At 41.5% G+C, this 23,704-nt stretch overlaps 1 protein-coding gene and 1 pseudogene across 8 annotated transcripts in view; one reads left to right on the top strand and one right to left on the bottom strand.

The window, feature by feature from the left end:
* On the top strand, nucleotides 1-2,652 carry LOC112487270 (60S ribosomal protein L17 pseudogene; annotated as a pseudogene).
* A 7,026-nt stretch (nucleotides 2,653-9,678) lies between these two features.
* Nucleotides 9,679-23,704, bottom strand: part of arsj (arylsulfatase family, member J) — a 53,859-nt gene continuing 39,833 nt past the window's right edge. For 4 of the 8 annotated variants that reach the window (XM_025057096.1, XM_025057090.1, XM_025057101.1 and 1 more), the window contains one exon: nucleotides 9,682-11,871. In XM_025057096.1, the coding sequence (XP_024912864.1) occupies nucleotides 10,476-11,871 (1,396 nt within the window). In that variant the 3' untranslated portion in view covers nucleotides 9,682-10,475. Of the gene's footprint in view, nucleotides 11,872-23,704 lie in introns of all 8 variants that reach the window. The other 4 variants (XM_025057114.1, XM_025057118.1, XM_025057127.1 and 1 more) reach the window with 2 other exon arrangements.

Genomic DNA, 23,704 nt, shown 5'->3' with positions numbered 1-23,704 from the left:
GTTTCCAATAAAAAAAACCTTTTTGTTCTTTTTGAAATATCTTCAAAAATATGTCACCCTGAAAATTAAAAAGGTTGGAAATAATTGTTTGTGTTTGGTAAATTGAGCTGTGGCTGAAGCCACAGGAAGCAATATTGGCTTTTGTATCGTACCACATTACCATAGCACTTTTCCCTTAACGTGAATATGCAGGGTTTTAACCAAGCAATATCCTAAAAAGTAGGATTTATCAATCACATTCTATACTCTGTTAGTCTTTAGTAAACAAATTCTAATTTGTCAGACTTCTCTACACGCTTCTCAGAGGGATGAATGGAAGGGTTGTCCTGCTGCTGAGATAATAATACTTACTAATAATACGAAGTTTATTGATCCAACAAAAATTCTTGTGTTAACAGCAGATCTGCTGTAACAGGCTGCCCCTTGGAGGCGCCAAGTATGTGGTTTCTCTGGGAATCAAACGCAGGACTACCAGCTCTATGCCTTCGAGTCACACTGTGGACTCGACTTGATGGAACTCTGGTCCAGGATTGTCCACCCTTTCATTGCCTCTGATTTCCTTCCCACACCCTGGCATGTGACAGGTGGAGCGCTTTAAAGTCTGCACACTGAAATGCATCCAGTCTTTTTTCTTCATTACTGGCAGAGAGCGAGAAGGAGTAGGAGGAGGACCAGGACCGGGACCAGAACTGGGTCTCTGCCAGTACAGTGAACAGCTGAGCGAGTCACTGTAAGGCCAGATGGGAGGAATCAAGAGCAAACGACACCCCCACCCTCTCCCCCCTCCCTCCCTCTCCCTCTCTCCGCACCTCCCTTCACTGACATTGACGCTCTCAGCTGGTCTATTATGTCATCACTCTTCCTCGTTTATTGTACTTCCTTTAATTCTTCTTTCTAAAATGTGGTGCCTGTTTTCACTCCAATGAAATGTGGACAGGATCAGGTTTGGTTAACAGCGTTTCGGAGCCGCTCTGTGTTTGCTGAGGTCACTTCGTATCAACATCACGACGTGTAATCACGTTTAAGATCATAATGGTTCGTTTTAGCCAAAGGTGTAAACAGTGACTTAGTCTGAGGCTTTGTCAACAAACTCAGCTGTCGCCGGGCAGAATCTTTCCCCGGGCCTTTTCAATTCTGTCTGCTTCTTTTCTTCTATCATTTCTTCGACTTTTTTTGCTGTTCTTGCTTCTTTTCTTTTTCTACACCTTCTGCTCTTTCTTCCTTTCTCCATCTTTTCTTCTTCTACTGCTGTTGCTATTCCTCCATTCCTACTTCCTTTTCTTTGCATCTTCTGCTTTTGTACCTTCTTCTGCCGCCTCAGAGACTTTCTCAAAATGGTCCGCTACTCTCTCGACCCCAAGAGTCCTTCAAGGCACGGGGCACTAACCTCTGTTTCACTTTAAGACAACCTATGAGACCGCTCAGGCCATCAAGGGAATGCACATCGGCAAAGCCAACAAGTACCTGAGGGACGTCGCGGTCAAACACCAGCGTGTGCCGTCCCGTCGCTACAATGGTGGTGTTGGCTGCTGTGCGCAGGCCAAACAACTCGGTTGGACTCAGGGCCTAAGAAGAGTGCTGAGCTCCTGCTGCACATGCTCAAGAACGCTGAGAGCAACGCTGGGCTAAAGGGTCTGGACGTGGACTCTCTGGTCATCGAAGCGCCAAAGATGAGGCGACGCCCACGGTCGCATCAAACCTTACATGAGGTCATTGTGCCACATCAAGATGATCCTGACGGAGAAGGAGCAGATTGTCTCCAAACCAGAGGAAGAGGTCGCCCGGAAGAAAAAGGTTTCACAGAAGAAGCTGACGGGAGTAAAAAAAAAAAACAAAAAAAATGAAACGTCACAATCAGTCGTGTTCTGTTCTTCTGTCTGTTTACACACCAACATTATCCTTTAAGTTGTTAAAATGTCTCAATGGGCTTGTGATTATCCTTGATGCTAGTTTCTGAAATAAATTGCTAGGTCTTCTTTTCTTCTTCTCTCACTTCATCTTGTTCTTTTCTGTCTTCTACTTCCCATTTTCATCTCTTTCTTCTTTCTCCTCTTCATCTTCTTTAGTGTTTTCTTTTTCATCTACTCTTCTTTTCTACTCCTATTATTTTTCTTCTTTCCTTCTACTTTGATGATATGATATTAAAAGTCAGCAGTTGGAGGGAACCTTTAGTTTGGCTGTTTTGCTTTACGTTCTGATAGGTTACAGTTTTGCAGTAGATTAAAGACACTATCTCCTGCTTTAATTAGTTGCATAAATTCAGCAGTAGTGGAGGAGAAGGAGCCAAGTCCTCCTCTCGTCCTCCGGCTCCTCCCCTTTCCTTCAGCAGGTTTGCCTGAAGGGATTGAGAGGCCCCACATGTCAGATGTAGTTGGAGCTGACGTAGCACAGCTGGACCCTCACCTCCTTTTAAACCTGGTTTAAACTACGGGTCATGTCACCGGGGCTTGATTGATTGATGCGTGAACCCACAACACACAATACCTGCAGAAAACAGAACAGCAATTACCATCTGGAACATTTAGTAAAGATCGACCAAAAGCATATTTGGGGAAAAAAGAAAAAGTGAAAGAAAAGAGAAACACCAGTGTGAGAAGGTAATTCATCACACACTGAATTGATTTCACCAATACTTTGTTTATATATATATGTGTTTCTTCACTGTCCGACTTCGTTGTAATGATGTGACCAACAATTGGAGTTCAAAGACAGTCCAGAACAGGGGATGGGTTTTTTTTTTTTTTTTCAACAGGGGACGGGTTTTTTTTTGGGACGGGGGTGATTTATTTGCAGGTTAATGGCAGGGTTTGTAACCATTAGCAGGGTCAAATTCAGTCACCTTTTAAACATTTTGAGGTCACGTTTCAAGGCAGGGGCAAGGACTGGGGTACACTGGGAAACAAAAGAACTCCAGGCCGTTTTTTATATGTTTTTTTCCCCACTTTTGCTTTTATAAAAGGTAACAGTAGAAAACAGAAACTACGACTCTTACTAAGATACTGTGATATGAATGAAAAGAAGATCCTTTTCAGTCAACCTAACAGAGGTTGCCACAGTGGTCAACTTTTTTTTACCTCAAAAGTGCATGACATTTCCCCTTTTTCTCACAAATCTGCGTATTTGTTCTTGTAACATTTTGATTTTTTTCTCACAAACTAAAGACTTTTTCTCAAAACATTACGACCTTTTTCCTCCTACACTTACGATTTTATTCTTGTAAGTTAAGGAATTTTTTCCCCATAACATCTCGACCTTTGTTGTCACGAACCTACATATTTTTCTCTTAACATTTCGATTTTTTTCTCATAAACTAAGGACTTTTTTCTCAAAACAACACAACTTTTTCTTTCCTCATACTCTTCATTACTGATAAATTCCTGATAAATTTAGGACTTTGTTCTCATATATCAACCCCTTCTCAACCCTGTTTATGAGGAAAAAAGGAAAAATGTCACATTTTGACTTTACCCTCATAAACGGGTGACTTTTTTTCCCTGTAATGTTCCTTCATAATGTTCCCATGTACCTTTTTTCTCATGAATTTACAATTTTCTTCTTGTAAGTTTACCACTTTTATCTCAAAAAAGTATGGCTTTTGTCTCGTAAAGTTATAACTTAATTCTTGTAAACTCATGACTTTATTCTTATAAACTAACGCATGACTTTTGTCATTTTGCAACTTTTTGAACATTTTTCTCATGAACCTATGTATTTTTATCTTGTAATGTTTCACTTTTTATTCACTCATAAACCTATGATTCTTCTTGATTGAAGTTGCCTTTTTTCTCATAAACATGTGGCTTTTGTCTCATAATGATACCACTTTACTTTTGTAAACTTTCTTCTCATATTTTTTGTAAACTTATGACCTCACCCTGATAAACTTATCACTTTATTCTCATGAACTCACACCTTATTTCTGTAATATTATGACTTTTTTCCCTCACAAACGAACGACTTTTCTTCCGTAAAACAACATTTTTTTCTCATAGAGTAACGTCTCATAACATTCCAACTTTATTTTTGTAATTTTTAGAGTTTTTCTCAAAGGTGGCCCTAATATTTTACGTACTACATTATGTATGAGCGCCTGCTTAATCCTACACGGCTTAATCTCACTGCTCTGTGGGCCAGAAAGATGTTCAGTGACTTGATTTGACTCGAAATAGTCAGACTGAAGCAGAGTGAAACAGACAGTTTGAAGATTGATTGCATAATACATTTGTCTGCTTGTAATTACAGTACTAATGACATCAGCACGTCATCCCTCACAGTCATGTTCTACACCTTGTTTACGGCCAAGTCGCTGATATAATTCAGGTCCAAAGATTTTGGACACGTTTTCTCGTTCTGATCCAGTCCACTTCACAGGTGCTGTACTGTATGATGTCACACTCCCACCCTGGTGCTTACTGTATAAACAGTAATCAAACAAAGATGGAACTGTGTGTGTATGTGAACTAAAGGGAGGAGACGAGCTGAGCATGACATCAGTGAAGAGCTCCCTCTGCACACAGGATGGAAAACTCACTGATTCCTCTTTAATCCGCAGAACGATTTACAACAGCGCGATCGTCAGTGCCTGTGTCTGATGTGGTTGAAAGTTCTGTTCTGTTCAGTTCTGTTCGTAAATTACATGCGTAAAGCTCCACTGACTTTTGATGCTGGTGCTGCAGTTAATACTCACCGAACTTCTTGGTTTGGCTGTTCCCTTGAGGGGTTGCCACAGCGGGTCATCTAACCCTATCCTCCGCCTTCTCAACTATTAAACCTGCATTTCAAGAAAAAACACCATTTAATGTCATGTTGTTTTCATTTGGAACTTGTGTTCTGAAACAATTTCAAACTGCTGAAAACCCACAAAGTTATTGATGTGCGTTTGTTTTACTGCTTCAAACTATTGTCATTACATAATAATAAACTATCTATCCATCTATCTATCTATCTATCCATCCATCTATCTAATCAAAGCATTTCACTAACATCACCTTCAAGCCATGAAGGAACCAAATCATTTGCATAAAAGCAATACATGTGCCCTAAATTACAGTTACAAAACTGCTTTTCTGATTCAACAAAAGACAAAAAATGACAAATCAGTGTAATTTTCCAAGCACCTAATTGCAACAGCTCCCCACTTAAGAACCCATCCATCCATCCATCCATCCATCCATTTTCATCCACTTATCCGTTACCAGAACACGGGGGCAGCAGTCTCCACCCAAATCACACTGCACCGTACCAACCCCCCTGAACCTTCCTGCAGGTGGTGAGTCCACTGGAAGGTACCAACCACCCTAACCGGGATTCAAACTTGCCCTGGAGGTGAACCCTGGGGTTCCACACCAATGACTGAGACATTGCCTCTGGGCCAATTCACCGGGGGCCAAGAACCACTGTTCAATATTTGAATTCTGTTATAGTGGCAGTTGTCACTGGGTGACAAAAAATGTTGAATTGAATATATAAAATACACCAAAGAGTAATGTGGAGCTGACTGACAACATTAGCATTGTGTGGGCGCTCACATTAGCAATAGCTAAAATCTAATGAACATCCTCTATTCCAGGGGTGTCAAACTCATTTTCACCGGGGGCCACATCAGGAATACAGTTCCCCTTTAAGGGACAGTTGCAAATGGAAGACTGTATAGATCGAACAACTCGTCGGGCTGCATTTGGCCCCGGGGCCTTGAGTTTGACACATATGCTCTATAGTTTAACGTTACATTGTTTAATTTTGAGTGTTATTACATGACGTTTTAAACCGTCCAAAGTGCAGAGACATTATTCTCCTGTTACAAACTACATTTGGAAGAGTCCGCAAGCAGCGTGTCAGAATAAAACTGCGGCACAGCTGGATTATTAGCTGAGCGTCAATGACTTTTTGGTGAAGAGAGTGGAAAGGAAAATGTGTCGACACAATTTGCAGGAGGGCTCGGGGTAAGAGTGACGAATCACATTACAAGAGTTCTGGCAGGTGGAGACGGTGGAAAGCGGACAAGGACGCCGAGCACCACCCTGGACAGCACCACGTATGCGAAAGATCCAAGGCCTGACTTTCGAACGCAGTTGGCAAACAGTCCAAACCCCTGCAGGTCTGGACTTGACAGGAGCAAAAACATAGAGAGAGGGAGAGGGAAAGAAGACGAGTGAAGAGGAATGATGACAGTTGCACAATGGAAAGTGTCTGAATGGTAGCTGTAGTGAAGAGAACGGAGATTGCGGCCAAGTACGTGAGATTATTAATGGTGAATGAGGAATATTAAGATATACAGGGAGTGGTTGGTGTAAGTGAAGAACTGGGTCAGATGTCACAATGTGGGAGAGTCAGTCATCGGCTAAAGGCCAAGAAAAGTTCCAGTTGCACATGAATACAACTGCTAATTGCAGGAAATCCCCGTTTCTGGAGAAGGAGTACCAGAGATGTTCCATAAAGATAATTTACTTACTCTGAACTCACTCAAACTCAATTAGACTCGTCTTCCTTGTCAATACCCTGGGTTGCTGTTACTAACTGTAGTACACTGTATACTTTGTTTTAGCTTGCTGTGCTGTAACGTGTTCGCTTGCATTTTGGGTAGGAAGAAAGTTTGGGTTTTTTTTTTTCTTTTTTTGGGCCGTATCATTGGCAGGACTTCCCATGATGTCACTAGAACATGACAGCAGCTGTTTCACATGCTTGTACATCATTGAGAAAGGGAAAGGGAAGAACCAAAAAAAAAAAATCTGGATGACCTTTCCAATATGGAATGTTACCCATCTGCCAAGTTGTTGAAAGCTCACAGCTCTGCAGAGTGTGATCATGCAAGTGGATGCATTGCAATGTGTTTTGACATCCAGGGAGTTCTCCACATATTTTACGTATTATTATCTGCAATATTCTGTATGACAGTTGCTCGTGAGGGTTTTTCAATTGGAAGATTTTTTTTTCAGTTGGCTGCATTCAATTTGGCTAATATACATAACCTAGATCACACAAGAACGCAAAGTATACAATTCACATAGTGCTACAGCCGAAGGAAAAAAAAACTTTAGAGAGATGTATTTATTTTCTCCGCATTGATCAAAGCTCCAAAGCCCAACCATGTATTGGGTTTATTTCTTCTATCATTTCCAATAAGCACTAATGAGTGCTCTTGATGTGAGGCAGCTTGATGTATCGCAGCTCACTTACAAGGCTAGGGAGGGGGGTACAACTTTGGGCTTTTTTTTCCCATAAGCGGGATGCAAATGCCCATAACTGAAAGCAAATGTGAATTCCCAGGGAATCCAGGGTTTAACTGTTCCTATGGCCCATGGGAAAGGGATTTCAGACCCATACAATGAAAAAAAAATTTTCATCATCTATAATTCACGGTGGATCACTTGACTCACATGACTCGGGTACGTTCTCTACGGTACAGCCGCCAAATTCATTTATTGATCGATTTAGCAGACTATGCCTCACCTGTTTTGGATTTAAAGGAGTTAAGGATACGGGACGCCTCTCTTAACAATATAAGCTACCAGTGCAACAGTCTGAGGTCATAACATTGGCCCCCGAGTACAGTACTGAGACAGGGGGGATCAAAGCAGGCATGGATGAGAGGGATGTTCAGTGAAGCCCGGCACTCGTTGCATGGGAAAACCCCTCCTGCGTCCCGGCTCCAGTCGGTTCATATGTTCGTAACTAATCCAGAGCATTCCCACTTGCACCGTCGCTGCAGGCTGTTTGTAGTTGGCCAATTACGAAGACAAATAGACGAGTGATGGAGTAGGATACAAAGAGAATGTTTCCATTTACAGGCAGCTATAAATCTTTTGGTACTACAGTACATCTAGAAGTCATTTAGTATCATTCAAATGTTTAAACAGCCCGTAAAGTGGTTTTGTAGGCTAAACTCGCGACCCGTTCTTGTCACTGACTTCGGGGACTTGTTTACAAAGATGCCAAGCAACAGACGTATATAAAACAAATTGTAGCCGTGCTAAAGTGATTATAGCATAGTTCTGTTTGCAACGTTTTAGTTTGTAAATTAGCATATCCATGCAAAGTCCTTGAAAGAGGACGAATAAAAAAGCAAAAGAAAAAACATTACTCGCAGTTTATGGTGCAGTAAATTATGATATTTATGGGATTATATGCTAAGAAGGGTTCTGCTTGTTCGTGACGTTCTCATGCGGTTACTTCGTCTTAATATCCCCTTTTCAGGCAGCTCAAATGCGGAGACCCGACTGCAATTAAAATGATTTATCCACGAGTTACTGTATGTATAAAATAAGCTCGACAACAGCAGTAAAAATGTGCGTTATATACCGCATGATGTAGAGCGGTCCACGATTAAGAGACTTTGGATGGAAACAAGTAACAGATGACTGTAAATAGTGTTTCCAATATTTACCCCAGGACTAAACAATCTGTCTGTGCATCCATCGGTCCATCCATCATTTCACCCATCCATTGATAGATCATCCATCCATCCTTCATCCACTTTAAAAAAACAATCTAATTTTTCAAACATCTCTCTCTCTACTTCCTCTGTTGTTGGAGAGTCCTGAAGTAGATCCAATCACTTCTGACTTTGGTGAGCAGATGTAACAGACTTCTGCTACTTCTGCTACAAGGGGCAGTGGTGGCTCTGGTGAGCAGATGTAACACACTTCTGCTACAAGGGGCAGTGGTGGCTTAATCAAGCAGGCTTGGGTCCGGAAGGCTTCAGGTTCAAGTCCACCAGCTGCCAAGTTACCACTGAGGTGCTCTGAGCATGGCACCTGAGCAAGATATATTGGCAGCTACCGTAAAACTATGGTACTGTTCTAAATACTGTTCTTCTAAAATTAAACATGTGTTTAATTGAAAATATATAGTTAACTTTAACCCAGAATATTTACACACAAAAAAAAATCACAAAAATCATGCAGTTAATCCCAATGGTGTAAAAGGTACACACTGATAAACCAGCATGGCAGTTGACTGCACAACAGAAACATTAGACCAATTTGACATTTTTTGCAAGCATCAATTACATAAAAACAATAGAGCTTTGGCCCAGAGGCAATGTCTCCAATTACATAAAAACAGAGGCGCTTTGGCCCAGAGGCAATGTCATTGGTGTGGAACCCCAGGGTTTACCTTCTGGGCAAGATCGAATCCCAGTTAGGGTGGTTGGTACCTTCCAGTGGACTCACCACCCACAGGAAGGTTCAGGGGGGTTGGTACGGTGCAGTGTGACTTGGGTGGAGACTGCTGCCCCTGTGACCCGGTAAGCGGATGAAAATGGATGGATGGACAATATATACTGCATTTTTTCTTATAATAAGTGCATTTTGCCCACAACTGTACACTAACTGTCTTTTCTCTGTGTGTACTTACCACTGCAACAAAAAGGACAGGGAATCCTTTGTCTTCACTATGACACGATAATGACTTTGCTCTCTGTGAGGACGCCTTTGTCTACCAGATCGGTCTTGATGTCTGCTGCGGTGGAGACGGTGAGCTGCAGGCCCGGGATCCATTTCTGACTTGCTAACCAGTCTCGAATACTCATGTGCTGCCAGTTGGATAATACACAGGTACACGTACACTGAGGCGGTCCAGCCTGGGGTAAAACCCATCTTAACAAAGAAGAAAAGAATTACCTTCACAAAGCATTTGCTATTTTGTATTTCAACTTTTCACCTCAAGTAAAAAACTCAATTTTTTTTTTCCCAGCACAGCTTAATCACTTACCGCAAACCAAAAGTGATAAAGAGATGAAAGCAATTACGTCTTTATCACATGTAAAATCCCACCACGTGGTATTTTCCACCAATGTATGTTCTTTACGGACATATCTCAGCATATTAAGATGATAAATCAAGTCTAGGTACGTGGGTATTTTCGATCTGGAAAGAAAAGCCAGACAGAGCTTGTAAGATAGCGAGAGAGTCGAGGAATCCTACGCGTCTGAGTTTTATTCCGTCAGTTGGTAATACATTCAGGTTGGCCTGGTGCCGGACCAGACGTCAATGAAAGAGGAAACCGAACCTATTATTCTTGAGCTCAGGCCTATAAAAAGCAACACACATCAATTCACATATCACATAAATCCTACATCTGTCTGGAGACCGAAGACAACAAAACACTATAGAACTACGTCTTTATTTCTGTCACCAAAATCTATGGCAACCGTCAACAAACACCGATCTACTCTACGGGACTCCCGAATACAGAGCGATTCAAGGGTGACAAGAGTTCAAGCATGCAACACAATCTAGAAAAATAAACATTCTTTAAATGCCCCCAACAATAGCATGAGGTTTTAGCTGTGTCTGGGCATAACAGTAGTGTTTGAACTAGTGGATTTTTTTTTTTTTCAGGCGGTTCCAAAGCACCATCTTTTTTGAGTGTTGTACAGTATAAAATGTGAGCGACGTTAAGCACAACTAGAGTTCAATGTTCTAACAAATCCCTGAGAAAATACAATTATAGTCTTTCACAAATGGGGCAAATCATTATTCTACCCTCCGTTTCAACTTCCGGTTCTTCGATTTCTTCTTCCACCTACGGTGCCCGATGTGATTGTTGAACAAATGATTGTCTCTCTCCTCCTCCTCCTGCCTTTCCCTCTCGTCTTTGAACCACGGTCCCCAAACGCCCCCATTGTACTGAGGGTTAGAACGCAGGTCTTTAGCTGGGTAGCGCACGGGAACCGCTGTCTTGTTGTACTGCGCTAGACGCATTAGCATTTTTTTCACTATGTGGGGGAAGCGCTGGGACAAGTCCACGCGTTCATACGGGTCGGCTGTGATGTTAAAAAGCCACAGGGATTTACCCCGGTCCCAACGCACGCGCTCGTTGTGCCAACGAGTGGCTAGCCGCTGGTAGGAGAAAGTCTGTGGTGGCACCCAGTCACTGTAACCAGGAACACCTGTCAGGAGCTTCCAGTGGCCCACCCTGAGTGCCGCCTGAACGGCTGTGTTCCATATGCCGTAGCCAGCCTTCCAGGAGCCGTTCTTGGCTTTGATGTAGATGGGGTCAATGTTATGCAGAATGTCCTGCCGAGGTGATGGGAGGCCTTCACTGATGGCCTCCCACACGTCGTATCCATCCAGATTTAGATGTTCATCTATTGTCCCTTCACCCAGGGTCACCAGCGTGGGGAACCAGTCAGTGATGTGGACTAACGACCGACATTTCGTACCTTTGTTCACCAACAGAGGACTGTGAACAAATCCCACCGCTCTGATGCCCCCTTCCCAGTAGGTGGCTTTGCTCCCTCTCAGGGGCCAGTTGCTTCCACCAGCCAATGGTTGGCCTCCATTGTCTGAAGAGTACACTATGACAGTGTTGTCATAGTAACCGTAGCGTTTCAGGGCTACGGTGAGATTGTGGATAGCTTCATCCAGGCAAGACACCATGGCAGCATATTTACGACGATTCAAGTTCGGAATACCCTTGTAGCGCTCGAGGTAGCGGGCAGGAACTTGAAGAGGGGAATGTACTGCCTGATAGGCTAGGTACAGGAACAAAGGCTGTCTGTGGGGGTCGTGATTGGCTAAAATATTGATAGCCTTACGGGTAAACATCACAGTGGAGTACAAGCCACGGTCCTGTTCCCAAGCCGCCTCCTCCCCTTCATACAAATCATAACCACACATGCCAGGCCCTTCACATTTATAGTGGCTGTAATAATCCCCGCTTCCCAGCAGGGAGCCAAAGAAGGAGTCAAAACCACGCTGGGTGGGGAGACAGCCGCGTTTGTAAAAGCCCAGGTGCCACTTGCCCACCATGTGGGTGGAGTATCCAGCATCCCTGAGCTTCTGGGGCAGGGTGACATTTTCCAGGGGCAAACAGTTGGGCTGGGTAGCTCGGATGATAGAGTGCTGAAGGCCGGTGTGGATCTGATACCTGGAAAATACAAAAAAACGAGAGGTCATTATTAGACCCATTACCAATAAAAAAGCAACCATTGTTGGTATATACAAAGAAATCAATGACAGTATAATATGTAGACAATATAAGATCATAACTAATCAGTAATTGGAGTCTTTTTAGACAGTGAAGTTTACTCACAGCTTTTGTTTTAAATTCCAACATTACTTAACGACAATACCTTATGTAGTGTAAGAAATGTCACCATTACATTTTTTTATATGGCCTCATGTCTACATGTTCAAGATTTTATTCATTAGCTACTTCCCAAAATAGAACTCAATTACTCTAATTGCAATATGTAATAGCTTGGCAGTAGAGTCTGTCTGCCAGGCCATTAGCGCGGGACTTTAAAGGACCATGCTTTTACTTCCTCTCTTCACAAAGTGACATTTACGACTGGACTTTATTACTGAAAAATGGTCGACTTCCCTCTGCCTTTCTTTCCCTGACTGTGAAGAACAGCAAACCCAGCAACTGCTTCATAATTGCTGCATGATTTTACACGTTAACTGTACTTTACCTTAAAAATGGTATTGATTTTAAAGATTGACTTTGTCTCCCCACAAAACATTTCCGCACGGATCATTTGGCAGTAGATCGCTCATTTTTAAAACTTTAGAGAAACAGTTTAGGGAATTACAAACTAGCACTACATTCAATGTGATGATAATTACAGTGGACTGCATCCAAAGCACACACATTTCCACTGGCCGATAATGAATGCTTACAGGCTTGCAACCCATGCGCAGAGTAATGCCTAACTGGCTTTCTAGCGGTGCGGTAAGAGCAACATGTCTAATACTAGGTTGAACGTTGGGCACTGGAGTCAAACCAGAAGATCCATCACTGACGGAAGGCATAGATGTTATCTGGGGTAATTGATGATGTGTCAGCAAGTCAACACAGCACGGCTGATAAGAGCGAGACTGAAGTTTTGTCTGGCTCATGGAAGTTCAATGGAATCCGCTAGCTGAAATTCTAGCAATTACTTGAAAAAATAACCAAATGACACTGAATTGTGATATCTAATAAAAGTGTTATGTAATTCCTAGCATAAGCAAAACCCTCAACCACTGGACTTTCAGGACTCTCCCTTCCCACTGTTAACACACCATCAATTACTCATTGATTAGAGTGAGTGTCAGTAAATGATGGCTTTGAGGTACATTTCCAAAATGTGAAAATCGGTGATAAAAAAAAGTTTCATCATCACATCTGACAGAAGAATATGAAAACTGTGGAACATTTCCTGAGTAAAGCTGCTTCATTTCTGCACAAAAGAAGTAAAGAATGATGTCAAAGCAACTCAAATCTGACCTCACAAGCCTTCACAAATATAGGTTAAGCGTTGAGATGGTATTTTAAGCTTGAGGTGCTTCGGTTAAACAAAAACATTTTTCTACAATATGTGTAAATGACAAAATATGTATTAGAGGAGCACCCCAACCTTTGTTGTACCAAGAACCTCGGCCGGTAACATCCTGTACTGCGGACTGTGGCATCATTGAAGGATCAGAGTCTGAATGACCTATTATTTTGAAATATTGTCAGATTATCTTTAATGAAAAAAGTAAAGGGATATGACTGGATTCTTTTCGAATGAAGTAAATTAGTAAAACTGAAGTACATTTCTTCACTGTGTCCCACTGCGGCCTGGTACCAAATGACCTGCGGACTGACACCGGTCCCCGAACCAGGGGTTGGGGGCTCCTGTATTTGAGCAATGAGAAATTGGATTGACAGTGGGAATATTAGCGTTTGTCATTCTGTGTGCATTTAATTTGTAAATCCAATTAACAAGTTCATTTTAAAATGAAATTTTAAGTGACTTTGTGCAGTTCATGATTAATAGATGTTTTAAAAAGCAACTTGAAAAAAAATAATACTTGCATATTCTTTAAAAGGGACAAAACATGTTTGCTACATGACCTTTGAAACATGTTTACATTCACTTAAAAACATCTTTTTTTTTAAAGAAAATGAAAGTGAAAACATTGAAATATATTGCTGTTGATTCAATGGCTTATTCATTTCACTGAACCCCTGTTCACCACATTTCAGATCACATCTAATTTTACTCATGGATGTTTTGGGTCTGATCCTAGCCTGGTGTAATCGTGGACTGAATCTACAACAGCCAAACAAACTTCATCCTTACTGAGACTGTGACTCTGTTTTTGTTCACAGTGAGGGAGGCAGCACAGCTGGGACCCTGGAAGCAGCTCTCAGAAGACGTACACAAGCTGCGAGTTCATTACTCTCCGACTCCCTGCGTCTGCTTTGAATGAGGGAAAGCCAGCCAGGAGACACAGTACTCATGTAGCCAGATGCCTCTTCACCTCCTTCCCTCTCTCTCTCTCTCCTGAGGTTAGTGGTGTGCAGTCAAGCTGTCACCAGGGAAAGGGAGTGAAAATAAGTGTCTGGTTTAGGTTTTCAGAGAGGAGGACTCATAAGGAACCAGATCCAGAAAGTTGGTCAGGCCAAGCCAGCGTCTACTCCACATGGAGAATGCGAAAGTCCTCCAGGGTTTGCAGCCCCGTGTGGCACTTGAGCCAATAACTTGTTGATTTAGAACTTGTCTCTTCTCAAACAAACACACACTCACACATGTAGCGCAGCCAAGCAGACATCATCTTTCAACCAAGCCATTTAATATTTCCCTGCTTTTTATATCTGATGAGGCTCATTTAACCTCACAATAATAAAGAGCTACTTTGAATATAATTGTTAGCAATTAAATGAACCAGTGTTTTTGTACAACAAAAACAAGTTTCTGTAGTTTTCATTACCCTGTTGCTACATATGGGCTGAAGGTCTAAAATCCCCGATTGCCCTTTTTTTAGATTGTGGGATGTTTGATGAAGTTTGTACGACAGGACTAGAATTTTCAGAGACAGTCGAAGGTTAACTACATTATATGTTTAAAAAGTCTTCAATGATTGAGTATTGTAAGTGCCGACATGACTTTTACTGTAACTCATCTGCAGCCATGGAGGCATTAGTAACAGGAAATGGATAGATAACTGGAACTCTTTGTTTTGATCTGCAGTTATTCACAAGATACTGCAGGGTTCCAGCCTTGTACATTAAGCATCAGCCTGCAAAGTACTTAGAAATTGCAGCCCATGTTTCATAATAGTTTTATAGTGTAAAGTGTGACATTCCACCTGGTTGCAGGTTGCGAGAATAATATCGGCCGGTCGATATTATTCTCACATCTGGAACTTTTTTCAACCTGATATTAGCATTTTTATGTAATATTGGTAAGAACTGTTATCGATTATCCTTATTGTTATTTTTCCTTCGATAATGAAAAGCCGATAACGCAATGCCTGGGTTTCGCCAAATATGTTAAAGTCACTTTAAAAATGCATTTTGTACAGACTTTGTTCATTTGTGGAATGCCTTTAATGGGGCATTCCCAAAAATTGTTTTCGGTATTGGTTGATATCGATATCAGATATTAGGTCTTTGGACAAAATCAAATATCTGCAAAAAGTTCATATCAGAGTGGCGCTTTGGCCCAGAGGCAAAAAGTCACTTTAAAAATGCATTTTGTACAGACTTTGTTCATTTGTGGAATGCCTTTAATGGGGCATTCCCAAAAATTGTTTTCGGTATTGGTTGATATCGATATCAGATATTAGGTCTTTGTTGTTAAAGACACTTTAAAAATGCATTTTGTACAGACTTTGTTCATTTGTGGAATGCCTTTAATGGGGCATTCCCAAAAATTGTTTTCGGTATTGGTTGATATCGATATCAGATATTAGGTCTTTAGTCCATATCAGACACTCCTAATTTTAAGGCAATGTTAGAAAGGGTTTCGAATAGATCGTAAATACTACAACAGATAGTAAATTACGATATCACCAAGGATAAAAGGGAGGACATCTTTTAAATCACCCATTCTAACTACGGGGCGGAGGATAAAAATTTTGATTTAAGTCCATTGCATGACACTGTCCCAGTACAGTTTTTCTCTGGTGAAAAGGCTAGCTGTTGCCAGTAACACTGACCTGTTTCCGGGGGGGGAAACCCTGACCACTGATCCACCTCATCAGCATTCGAATCTACTGCCAGCTGCAGTTGTGGAGGAGTTCTGGAAAAAACCTGTGGGCAGAGCTGTTTATTCTCTGGTGAGAAAACCACTACACTGCATTGCGCTTTCCTAAAACAGAAAATGCATTTTGGGATCAGTGCCCCCAAAACATCTCTGAAATCATGTCAGGAAATTGTAATGTTTACAACTTGGCAAATAGGGATTTCCATGGAACAAAGCGGGTTCCCAGGACCTCGTTAAACTCCTCTGGATAATAACATGGCACAATTTTGAATGTGATACCTCTATTCGTTGAGGTCGGTTCAGTGAATACAGAAAGAGACCACAGTGGCCCTGATGGGAGCCAAGAGAGAAGAGCCTTGGTTTTAAATGGCAATGAGACTTTCTTGCCACTTGGTGGTCTTCACAGGGAGCGCTCTGAAAACCAATTACAAACAAGAACACTGGGGGAATACAAGATACATTGTTGGCCTGTCATTAGGCAATGAGATCTGAATGCAATGACAAAAGAAAGGGACCGGAGCGACAGGAAGAAGTGAAGTCTGTTGTTTTTGTGGGTGGATTAACTACATCAACAATGACATCGCAACCAAACTGGGTGATTGTTTCTTTAGAGGAAAAAAAGTCATAAAAAAGTTTGTTTACGCCTCATTTTATTGAAAAGGAAAATCCACAAAGGCATAATTAACTTGATCTCTTGTAAAAAAAACAAAACAAACCCATCACTATAATCTGTCCTGAGGTTCCGCACGCAAAACACACAGTAAATCTAACCTTGTAAAATTGTCCATTGGTGTCTTTAAAATGACTTCTGGATGTAATACGCTCCATTATCCTCAATCTCCTCAACATTTACTCTATCCACACAGGGATCGTTTTTCCACTTCTGCCTTTCACTCTGTTTACATTTCTAAGTCATGCACATCTCCTCAGATGCCAGGACAGCAATGGAGTCATGAATAAGAGACCGTGTGTGAATCAAGGTTGAAAGAAGAAAAGCAAAAGATATCGTAACTACTTGGCAAGTGAAGCACCAGAACAAACACTGAGACCAGCTACCTGTGCAAAATTATTAAGACACGTATGTGCGTGTTAAGAGTTTCAACCCCTTAAAGACTCCTGCAGTGGTGTTCACATACCAAGGGGTTACAGGCGTGTAATGAGGATGTCATGCTGTAAGCAGCATGTGATTCTAATGCAAATCGGTCAAACATGGCTAAGCTGAAGGGGAAAGAGAGCAAAGGATTTTACATATGAGGGAACTGATTTTCACTTGGCAAGATTTAAGGCAGGTGAGTGACACTTATTAGGCCTCTAGGATTTATGACACTGTAAAATACTGCGGTAAATTATCACCCCGGTGAGATTTGTCTTTTTTGGACTTCTACCATGTGTCTTTTGAGAATGATTTATGAGTTCTTTAGATCTGACATCCTCTAATCCAGAGGTTCCCAAAGTGGGGGGCAAGCCCCCTAGAGGGGGCACAGTGACATTGCAGGGAAAGGCACAGCTCGAATGAATGAATTAAAGATAATGCAGCATGTTGTTCAATGCTGTAAATGTTTAACAAGAGACTGGCAAAAAACATATTTTGAAAACAAAATATGTCTTGTTTTGAGAACGTTTGGGAACCAATGCCCTGATCTCAGATCAAGTATCTCTGTATCAGCTACAGTTTATTATGAACCAAAGAGAGGCTCAGCAGAGAAGGTTTGGGAACCAATGCCCTAATCTCAGATCAAGTATCTCTGTATCAGCTATCCACCTTTTTTCCAGTAAAAATTTTATTCTGGTCCTGAACGCCACGGTAACAATCTTTTAAATTTATTTTCACTACCACTGATCCACAAGACTAATGAATAACACATGCCATTAAACTTCAATCCCCAGGTTCTGGTAAACTTAAGTCCCACGAGGCAAGTGCAATGGCCACTGCTGCAGGCACTGAGGTTATGAAGGACATGGTGCCCATACTGAAGCCTTCAGCATGTATTTCTGCTCCACGTCTTCCGTACATATGGTTCAAATAAGCAGCCCCAACACGGCACTCTGGATTTAATCAAAGTCAGCCCGGGACTCATTCATCTTGCTTGGTTCTTCCTTTCGACAAACTCTTTATTTGCTCTTCTTCCTATCTCTGAATATCTTTTTTTCTGTTCCTTAGCCATTATGCTCCTGCATTTTCTTTTTTATTTCACAGATGATGAGCACGATGTCCCTCATCGAAATTTCCTTTTTCCACATATTCAGACGGAAACCGTTCCGTTGAATGGACTGATTTGTCAGCACACAACTCAATCCAGAGCTCTGGGATAATACAGTGGGGCCAAGAAGAGGGTTAGCAAGAAGCACTGACATGTTTGAGATAAGTGTGGACATTTGGGAAGTGTGTGAATAAGTGGGAGAGGGGGTTCTAGTGGAAGGAGAGCAGAGAGAAAAGGAGCTGCTAAAAAAAATAACAAGCAAGCTAGGTCACCAGGTGGTTTACACCAGACAGAGAGCCAAAGGTGTGTGATACAAAAGGATAGAGTTTTCAGGGATGGAAAAGCCTTTGATCTCCTCCCTATTACCCTTGGACCCCAATCACACTTTTATCTTTTCTTTGTTTAATAGATAGCACCAAGTGACGTAAGACTGTTGATGAAACTAAGATTCATCCAGGTTTTTTCAATGAGTTAACAATAGTTACCAGAAAAGATGTGGTATGATACTTTTATAGGCTAAATGTACTTTTAAAAAAAGAAGAAGAATGAAATACATAACCTTTGAACGCAACTGTAACACTGGGAGTCAAAAAAACAGGAGGAAAAGTGCAAGGGCTAAAAGCTTGTTTTTTAAGGAATTGTACCTTTCGTCTGCAGGATCTGCCCAGACAGGTAACACCGTCATTCGTCATCTTTGACACTCGAAAAGCATGTTTACATAATAACAAAGGACCAATAGCATAGTGGAGAGGTTCCAGAAACATTATGCCACATAGAACATTTTTAAATTAGGGCACTTCACAACAAGAAACAGCTGTCCTTAGCTCAAGAGTCCACTCTTCATAATCGCAAAAGATCCTCAGGAAGGTCATGAGGTTGACGTACACAAAAACTTCAACCTCAGGACACAAAAGCTTCAAGCTTCAAGCATAGCTCTGACTTAAGGCCTCCAATCTCGCAAGTGCTGCTTAAAGTCAGACAGGTTGAAATATTTCTAGTGCCATGAGGTTCCCAGGGGATGTGGAAATGTGTTCTCCAGGTCCAAGTCCACGTCCGGGAGAGTTAGCGGGTATTTCTTTTACTTTTTAACATTGCTGTCCACAAACACTGCTAGGTCGTTCGTGAATAACGTAGATTCAAAAATCTTAATATATCCAAAAATCTGGTGCAGTTTAACAGGGACAATGCTAATTAGGATTTCAACAACTGACTGAAGACTAAAGCTGCATAGTGTGTTGATGGATTCACAGCTGGTAAAATGCTACATTCATCTCAGCTGCAGGACAGATGCAACACACTCCCATCCCTATATACAGTATCTGCACTGTACTTACATTTGTCCAAGAGATACACATTTGAGTTTTTGTGTGTGTTAAAATACTCAAGTCGTCGTAGAAAACCCGGCCGCAACACGACTTTCATCCTCAGCATCTAACAGCATTGTAGGCTTTTACCCTTCACCGGAGTGTCCTCACAGCAATAGTCCACAAAGTGAATTGTCACCATTTTTATGCCGGATGCCTTTCTTGACGCGACCCTCACAATCATAGCAGGGGTCGATGAATTGGTGGATTTCAACCATAGCGCAAGTCACGGTAGCCCTCATTTAAAATGTACTAAAGATGTATGTTTCTTTTTCTCTTGCATTGATTGTGCGTCTGTGTAGTTGCCAAAACACCGACCACTGTTTCATTACATCACAAAATCTTGCAGGGTATACCTAGAAAAGGTCACATAAAGAAAGGAACTGTTGACCTTGTGCCAGGTTCTACACTCATTACCTTCTCTACGCATCCATTGAATCATTTTCAGTTCAAATATGCATACATGCATTTTTTTATTAGAGCACACCTACAAATCATTTATGAGATGCCAAGGTTATTAGTGGAAAGCCTGCAGGTGAAGTCAAGAAGAGATCCTCAAAATACAAGTGTTGGACAGATACAAGTGAAGACAACTTTTTAAACGTACTACCAAATACATGACATTTCCTTTTTCTTTGATGTGGACTCTTTAAATAACTACATGGAAGGACATCAACGCAGGTTAATAGTAAATAAATAGTAATAGTAATAAATAGTAAATAGATTTTATATCAGTTTTTAAAGTTCATTATTGCCATATAGTTTCGGGCATAATTTGGGGGTTCATGGGTCACAAGTGACTGGCGGGCCAGGAGTTTGACACCTCTGATTTTTTTGTCACCATTTTTATGCCAGATGCCTTTCCTGACGCGACCCTCACAATCAGAGCAGGGGTCGACGAATTGGTGGATTTCAACCAACGACCCATAGCGCAAGTCACGGTAGCCCTCAAGTCACAGTAGCGCAAATCACGGTAGCCCTCATTTAAAACGTACTAAAGATGTATGTTTCTTTTTAATCTCTTGCATTGATCGTGCGTCTGTGTAGTTGCCAAAACACCGACCACTGTTTCACTTCATCACAAAATCTTGCAGGGTATACCTAGAAAAGGTCACATAAAGAAAGGAACTGTTGACCTTGTGCCAGGTTCTACACTCATTACCTTCTCTACGCATCCATTGAATCATTTTCAGTTCAAATATGCATACATGCATTTTTTTATTAGAGCACACCTACAAATCATTTATGAGATGCCAAGGTTATTAGTGGAAAGCCTGCAGGTGAAGTCAAGAAGAGATCCTCAAAATACAAGTGTTGGACAGATACAAGTGAAGACAACTTTTTAAACGTACTACCAAATACATGACATTTCCTTTTTCTTTGATGTGGACTCTTTAAATAACTACATTGGACGGACATCAACGCAGGTTAATAGTAAATAAATAGTAATAGTAATAAATAGTAAATAGATTTTATATCAGTTTTTAAAGTTCATTATTGCCATATAGTTTCGGGCATAATTTGGGGGTTCATGGGTCACAAGTGACTGGCGGGCCAGGAGTTTGACACCTCTGATTTGACACCTCTGATTTTAAGCATGCAGGGTGCCATAGAAAGCAGTCTAAACAGCCAAGTCTATCGAGCCCATATGAGGCGTCGATGTACTGGACTAGCCTGTCATTTTTTTCCCCTTTTTGACAGATCTGTACTTGCGCTAAAAGACCTGAAAGAAGATTTAGTGAGTGTCCAGATGACACAGTGTAGACTGCTAATGATTTACATGACGCACACAGGCTGACTGTGTCTTTCAGTACCACACACATCCAGTTACACACCACTCCTCTGCAGCCAACCATCCTTCACAAGCCAGACTGGATAATTGAATCTACACCTACACTTCTGCGTGGATGACTTTGGAGTTCTGTTTCTGCAGTGGGAGATTTGAGTGCGTCACAGAGAATGGTGGAGCCCGGAGGTCGAGCACTTTTCTCATTATTTTCTCGGACGCCTGCCAGAAAACCTGGTTGCCCAGCAAGGCTCCAGCTTTTCCCGGCTGAGGAGTAGAACAGATGGTGGAGGCAGCACGGAAGAAGATGCCCCCCCACAGCTGCATAGGCTGCAAGGCGGAAAACTGCTGATGTGAAACATTGTATAAGTGAACTACAAAAGGGGGTGTAATACTGTCAACTTGTATCGACAAAGTACAGCTTTCTGACAGGCAGGCAATGTACTATACTGTTTGAGTACCTTTAAAATGGATGAAAATGATTTTGACTTTGTCACGTAGTTTTGGAGTCCAAGACTCAGTTCCAATGAGGAACTAGGTGTTTTGTGAAGAGTATTAGCATTAGCATCATTATCTGCAGGTGAGTGGGAAACAGGTTTGAAAAACCAGCCAGCCAACATTTAAAGGTGCGCTTGAAAGACTTGGGTTGAGCATGAAAACACCTGCAACCACGGCCGATCACTTTGGTCTTCTTTGAAAGAGGAGATCAGACAGAGTGTAGGACTGTAGGAAAATTGTCTTCACTGTTGCCGATGTAATAAAACTTAATGTACAGTACAGGTCTGCGGCGGCTGAAGAGGTATAAAGCTGATTAATCACACCATTACAATATGAGGAAGGGTTAATGAAAGGAGACAAAGGTGAGAGGTTACAATCAGCAAAGAGCAGTTGGCGCCATGCCATCGAGGAGTAAGAGAGATGTGATCTTAGTAAAGTGTACCAAAGGTCAAAACTGACTACACTGGGGATTTTTAGGCTCTTGAGAAAGCATGTGAAAAGGTGTCCAGAATGGAACTGTGCTGCTATGGTTTGGTCTGAACAGGCTGCGGCTCTAAGCACCTGCTGGTTTCTAAATGATGATGGACAGCTGAATCGATGAGGAAATGCAGGAGTCTTCACGGCTGGTGACATTTGCAGATGAAACAGTAGTAAGCGTTGAAGAGGAGGAAGCAAATGAAAGACAGTCTGTAGATGTGGACGTCTGCACTGGAGAGAAGAGGAACACAGATTTGTGGCACAAGGACAAAAATGTGTCCAAATAAGGGGGGAGAAAAGGTAAAGATGGAGTGTGCTGGGGGAGGGAAGGTCTTCAAGTTTACAGCTGTGAGGACGGGAAGACGTAAATGGGATAGAGTGGTTGGACCTAAGTGTAAGGAATGACTGTAGAGAAGACGTATGGTGGTGAGAGACAGGACGAGATGTTGGCAAAGCGGCTGCTGTAGTGAAGTAGAAAATAAGAGACACACAGCTGTTACAGGAAACATTTCTGTGTTTCTTTCTTCAATTCCTGAAAGTACATCAGTGTTGTTTTCAACTAAACAGGCCCTGGTTTTAATAATGAGTACATCAATTATGGGATCAATGAAACTAGACGACTGTTATAATTTCTTTAGAATATACAGTACTGTAAGTGTTTTGCTGGAGCCAACAAAAGGTGACTGAGGGGAAAAATAATAGAAGGATGGATGGACAGACAGACAGACAGATAGACAGATAGATAGATATTCATATTATGTACAGTGTATGTGGACAAATGAACAGCACCAGGTGCACTCACTGATTTGCACTCTGACTGTACAACTGCATATACGGTATAATGAAACGAACCAGTTCATTTCTTCTCATCAAGCTTTTTGCAATCACAGGTGCAACAACTAAGCTCGAACTTTACCAGCCGCTGCTGCCCGCTGTCTTTCCTGGTAAATAAAGTTTATTAAGAGTGGTTTACACTGCAACATATGCTGTCGCACATATGGAAACGGTTTATGTGGCAGGGCCTTGTTTGTCCAACTAACGGCTGTTTATGGTGTGTTTACTACAGTAGATATAGGGACCAATAAAAAGGCTTTCTCCACATAACCGACAGCATTCATCCAACCTTTTACAGTGACACCATCAAAACATACATGTTCAAAGAGCGCATGATGAATAAGATTAGTAAAAAAAAAAAAAGACATATTTTATGTATATTGTGAGCATGATGAATAAGATTACTTAAAAAAAAGACATATTTTATGTATATTGTTGAGCTGGAGAGCATGTATTAGCACACATTTGGAAAAGCTAATGGCTACTTTTAGATTTGACCCTCAATTTCAACGCTTAATTTTTAATTATTTTGCCGCACAATATTATCTCAGTCAGTTCCATCATAGATGCTACGTATGAA

This window comes from Cynoglossus semilaevis, chromosome 1 (assembly GCF_000523025.1).
Source record: "Cynoglossus semilaevis isolate Cse_v1.0 chromosome 1, Cse_v1.0, whole genome shotgun sequence".
Taxonomy (NCBI): Eukaryota; Metazoa; Chordata; class Actinopteri; order Pleuronectiformes; family Cynoglossidae; genus Cynoglossus; species Cynoglossus semilaevis.
The sequence above is the reverse complement of the archived record's forward strand: the minus strand, read 5'-3'. Positions and strand labels throughout refer to the sequence as shown.